At 29.6% G+C, this 4,037-nt stretch overlaps 1 protein-coding gene across 1 annotated transcript; it reads left to right on the top strand.

The window, feature by feature from the left end:
* The first annotated feature begins 1,207 nt into the window (after positions 1-1,207).
* On the top strand, positions 1,208-3,657 carry LOC102599901 (uncharacterized). The gene is made up of 3 exons (XM_015307895.1): positions 1,208-1,345; positions 1,885-1,960; positions 3,276-3,657. Exons 1-3 carry the CDS (start codon positions 1,340-1,342, stop codon positions 3,614-3,616), a joined length of 423 nt encoding a protein of 140 aa, XP_015163381.1. The 5' UTR covers positions 1,208-1,339; the 3' UTR covers positions 3,617-3,657.
* The last annotated feature ends 380 nt before the right edge of the window (positions 3,658-4,037 follow it).

Genomic DNA, 4,037 nt, shown 5'->3' with positions numbered 1-4,037 from the left:
GCAGCGGCCCCGCCCTGGCGGAAGTAATCCTGCCATAGCGGCTTGCACGGAAACAGTGAGCAAAATTAAGAATTCCAAACCGCCATTTCACAACACACCTTCATCCCAAGACACTCGGAAAATATCCGTTCACGCTAAGATCAGTTTCGGGAGTTCTACTCACCTCCCTAGACCTTACTGACTCAGATTTCGTCCAAATCTGGACTAGGCTAGAAAATCCCAAGTTACTACAAAAAGTTTTTCCGGTCCAATTCTTTCCCCATTGGCTTTTCCCAAACGATGGAATCAGGTCGTTACAAATAGGTAGAGTGTGTATTAGTTATGCATATATAAGTTGAAAATACTATCAAACAAGAAATTAAATAATACAAAATTTCATACTAATATTAATGTTCTAAATAAAATAATAAATAGATGAAACAAACATGAAATTTGAATTATACTTCTGGTCTATGGGTTGTTTAGAATTCGTGTGAATACCTATGCCTATGCTTGACGTCTTCTTATAAGGTTGTTTAGTACATTGTTTTGGCTTAAGGTTTGTGAAGCTTCTTATATTGGAAGTTGGAACAGAAAGCTCGTTTGTCTAAATATTTTCTGATTGCTACAAGGACATGTTATTACAGAAAACATATAATATAACTTAATTAGAACTTAACTGTTATAATAAAATGAATATTGCTATACGAAAAATGACTGTTATACAAAGATATGACAGAAGAAGATAAATTTAGGCAATTTCACTTATTTCATTAACAAATATGAACGTTTTCTAAAATAAGACTCCACATTCCTTAATTTATGTGGCACAACTACTATTTTAAGTGTCATTTCTTTTATCGAAATTTCTTTGTCTTTCTATATTTCTCAAAATTCGAATAATGATACATAAATTGAGATGAAGGAAATACTGATCAACTACCTGGGTGGGGGTGGGGGGTCCTGTTGTATGCCATGATGCATTAGCAATTAGGCGGGTTAATACCTCAGATGGTCACTCAACTATCCACTTTTGCCTCAGAAAATCGCTCAACTTTTAATTTTCACTAAAAAGTTACCATGTGAGTGACTTTCTGAGGAAAGACTGGATAATTGAGTGACCATCTGAGGTATTAACCCGCAATTAGGCAGAAAACTTGCTTGGCTAGAAATAAAGCCTCTTACAAGAAATACAACTTCAAAAGTACAATGTCTTTTTATTTCCACTCGTCACTACAAACCATATATTATAAAATTGTACAAATTTCTGTCTCTTTCTCATCCTCTACTACTTTGCCATTATATTTTCCACTTTTTGTTAGTTGTTGTTTCTTCTTATTCCATTCACTCTTATTGTACAATGAAGGTATGATATTCTTCTTTCATCTTGTTTCATTTCTTTTCTTCTTTTGTACATCCATATACATGGTTTGATCGAGTCAATATTTTTAGTTTATGAATTTTAAATCATTAGTTTTTGTTTACAAGATTCTATTTATATAAATCAAATGACTTTTTTTTATTATAAATATAAAATCTGAATTAAAGTTATTGAATTCACTGAATCGGTAACGTACGTGAGGCTTTGCCCCAACTGCACATGTGTTTTACCTTTTCTACTTTCGGTATAGAAACCAAAATTACTGAGTTTACTGAATCAGTGCCTTAACATTTCTTTCCTAGATTCTTATTGGATCACTACTAAAAAAACGTAGACTCAGTTATGAAATTTATCGATAATCTCTATCTAGCTAATTTATCATTAAAATGTTCTCAACTAATTCAATTTTCATATTATTAGTTGTTAATCTAGTTAAATAGAATTAACATGAAATTTTAGCTATTTGGTAAAATTTTGTTGGTTCCTTATTTTACGCTTTCTTTCTTTAACTTTGATTTGTGTAGAAATTTATCTTGAAATTGGATTTGGGAGATGACAGAGAAAAAAGGAAGGCCTTGAAGATAGTGGCTGCTCTTCCAGGTAATTAATACTTCCACAGTTTCAATTTGTTTGATTTGATTCGAAATACAAATATCAAATTAATTAAAATATGGTGTAAATTTAAATATTAAATTTTTAATATTTTTGCAATAAAAATTACTCATTTAGAAATTATTTTTTTACTATTTAAATAGTAATTATGATAAATAAATCTAAACAGAGAAAATAATTAATTTTCTATTACAAGTTAAAATTTACAATATCCTAGTACTACATATAGCTTATTATTAGTGTCCAACTGTTAACGGGTTAGGAGAATCAAGTGGTGAATATTATTTGTAAACTTGATGTGGAAATATTAATTTAATATGCCAACTAGGTTGAATTCATTGATATGTTTTTGGCGAAAAAAATATTTCGTTTGTTTTAGTTTGATTTTCATACTTTTTTTTAAGCATGTTTCAAAAGTGTTTTTTTTTTTAACAATTTGTTAATTTCAACTTTTCATATAACATATTTAAGATCACGAAATTTAATAGCATTTTAGTACACTTCATATGTTTTTAATGGGAAAATTATTTTGGCCAGAATGGTAAAATAACATATTTTACACTAAGTAATTTTACCTTTTTGAACATTTTTGTCCTTTTAACTTTAATAACTTTAATTAAAAAATGGAAAAACGATCAGTTTATTTTAAAATAAAAAGGATATTATAGGCTTTTTAAATTTCTGACTAAATACTGGCCAAATTTTCTGGCTATTTAGCATTATCCGTTTTTAATTTGAGACTACAAAATTCAAACCCTCTTTACTTTATTAAATTTTGTGTTGGGCTAAAATATATCAAACAAATTGAAACGGATAGAATAGGAAAATAATTTGTACACGTCGATTCTTGAATGATGCCACGTCAAATGGGTCCTCCATAATTACAACTTACCAAGTTGTCCTTCTCTAAACGTCAGCAACTCATTTTGCCCTAACATAAAGCTCCCTCGTATCATATAACTTGACATTTATTAATTTGACATATTTTTAAAGAAAATTTTAATTAAAAGTATATTTTATTAAATTAATTTTATTAATGGTGTTAATTTTGTCAATTCTTCTTTGGTGAAGGGCCTCATCGAAATATATATAGTAACTATTTGGAACAAAAGAAATGAAAATGTTGTTACAAATGTAGCTCTTTATAAACTTATATGTAAAAATTCACCAAGAATTTAAGTAACAACTACTTCTATTATATGACAAGGTCATTTTAGAAACTTTAAAGATCTAGCCTAGTTAAATAATTTACATTTTGAATCCGTCTCTGTATAATGAAATTGACACTTTTGAAATTTTGTAGGGATTGATGAAATTACGATAGATATGAAAGGTAAGACGTTAACGATAATAGGTACGGTTGATCCGGTGAGCGTAGTGAGCAAATTGCGCAAGTTTTGGGCAGTAGAAATGATGTTAGTAGGACCAAAAGAGGAACCAAAGAAAGAAGAGCCTAAAAAAGAAGGAGAAAAAGAAGACAAGAAAGAAGAAACAAAAAAGGAAGAAGAAGAGAAGAAGCCAATGGTACCAATAGGTATGGTAATGCCATATAGACCTTATTATCATCCTCCTCCTATGCACACATATTACCAAGTTCATCATCATAGCATTGAAGAGAATCCTAATGCATGTATCATTTGCTAAAAAGAAAAATTACGAATCGAAGCGATAAAAGATTGAATATGTCACTGTCATCACTTGGAATGTTTTAATGTACTACTATATATGTTATGTATGTATTCATAGTGTACAAACATCTAGTTGGTCTTGGTTTATCCTATTTTATAATATATGAATCCAAGACTGACTTTCAAGAATATAAATGTAGAAGAGATTTTGTGAATAGACAATAGTATCCTTTTAAGTTTTTGTACGTTCAAAGTCAAGTATATTACATATTGTGTATAGAGAGTATTCAATAAGATTTTTTTTTGTGTTACTTATGTGATTGTGATACTTGAAGTTTGAATCAATTCTTGTGTTTTCCAACTCACATGATTGTGTTGATATTACTTGGGTTGGATGAGATGAAGTGAAAAAGTACCAACCATATATCATAGTGATG

Source organism: Solanum tuberosum, unplaced genomic scaffold (assembly GCF_000226075.1).
Source record: "Solanum tuberosum cultivar DM 1-3 516 R44 unplaced genomic scaffold, SolTub_3.0 scf00069, whole genome shotgun sequence".
Lineage (NCBI taxonomy): Eukaryota > Viridiplantae > Streptophyta > Magnoliopsida > Solanales > Solanaceae > Solanum > Solanum tuberosum.
The sequence above is the reverse complement of the archived record's forward strand: the minus strand, read 5'-3'. Positions and strand labels throughout refer to the sequence as shown.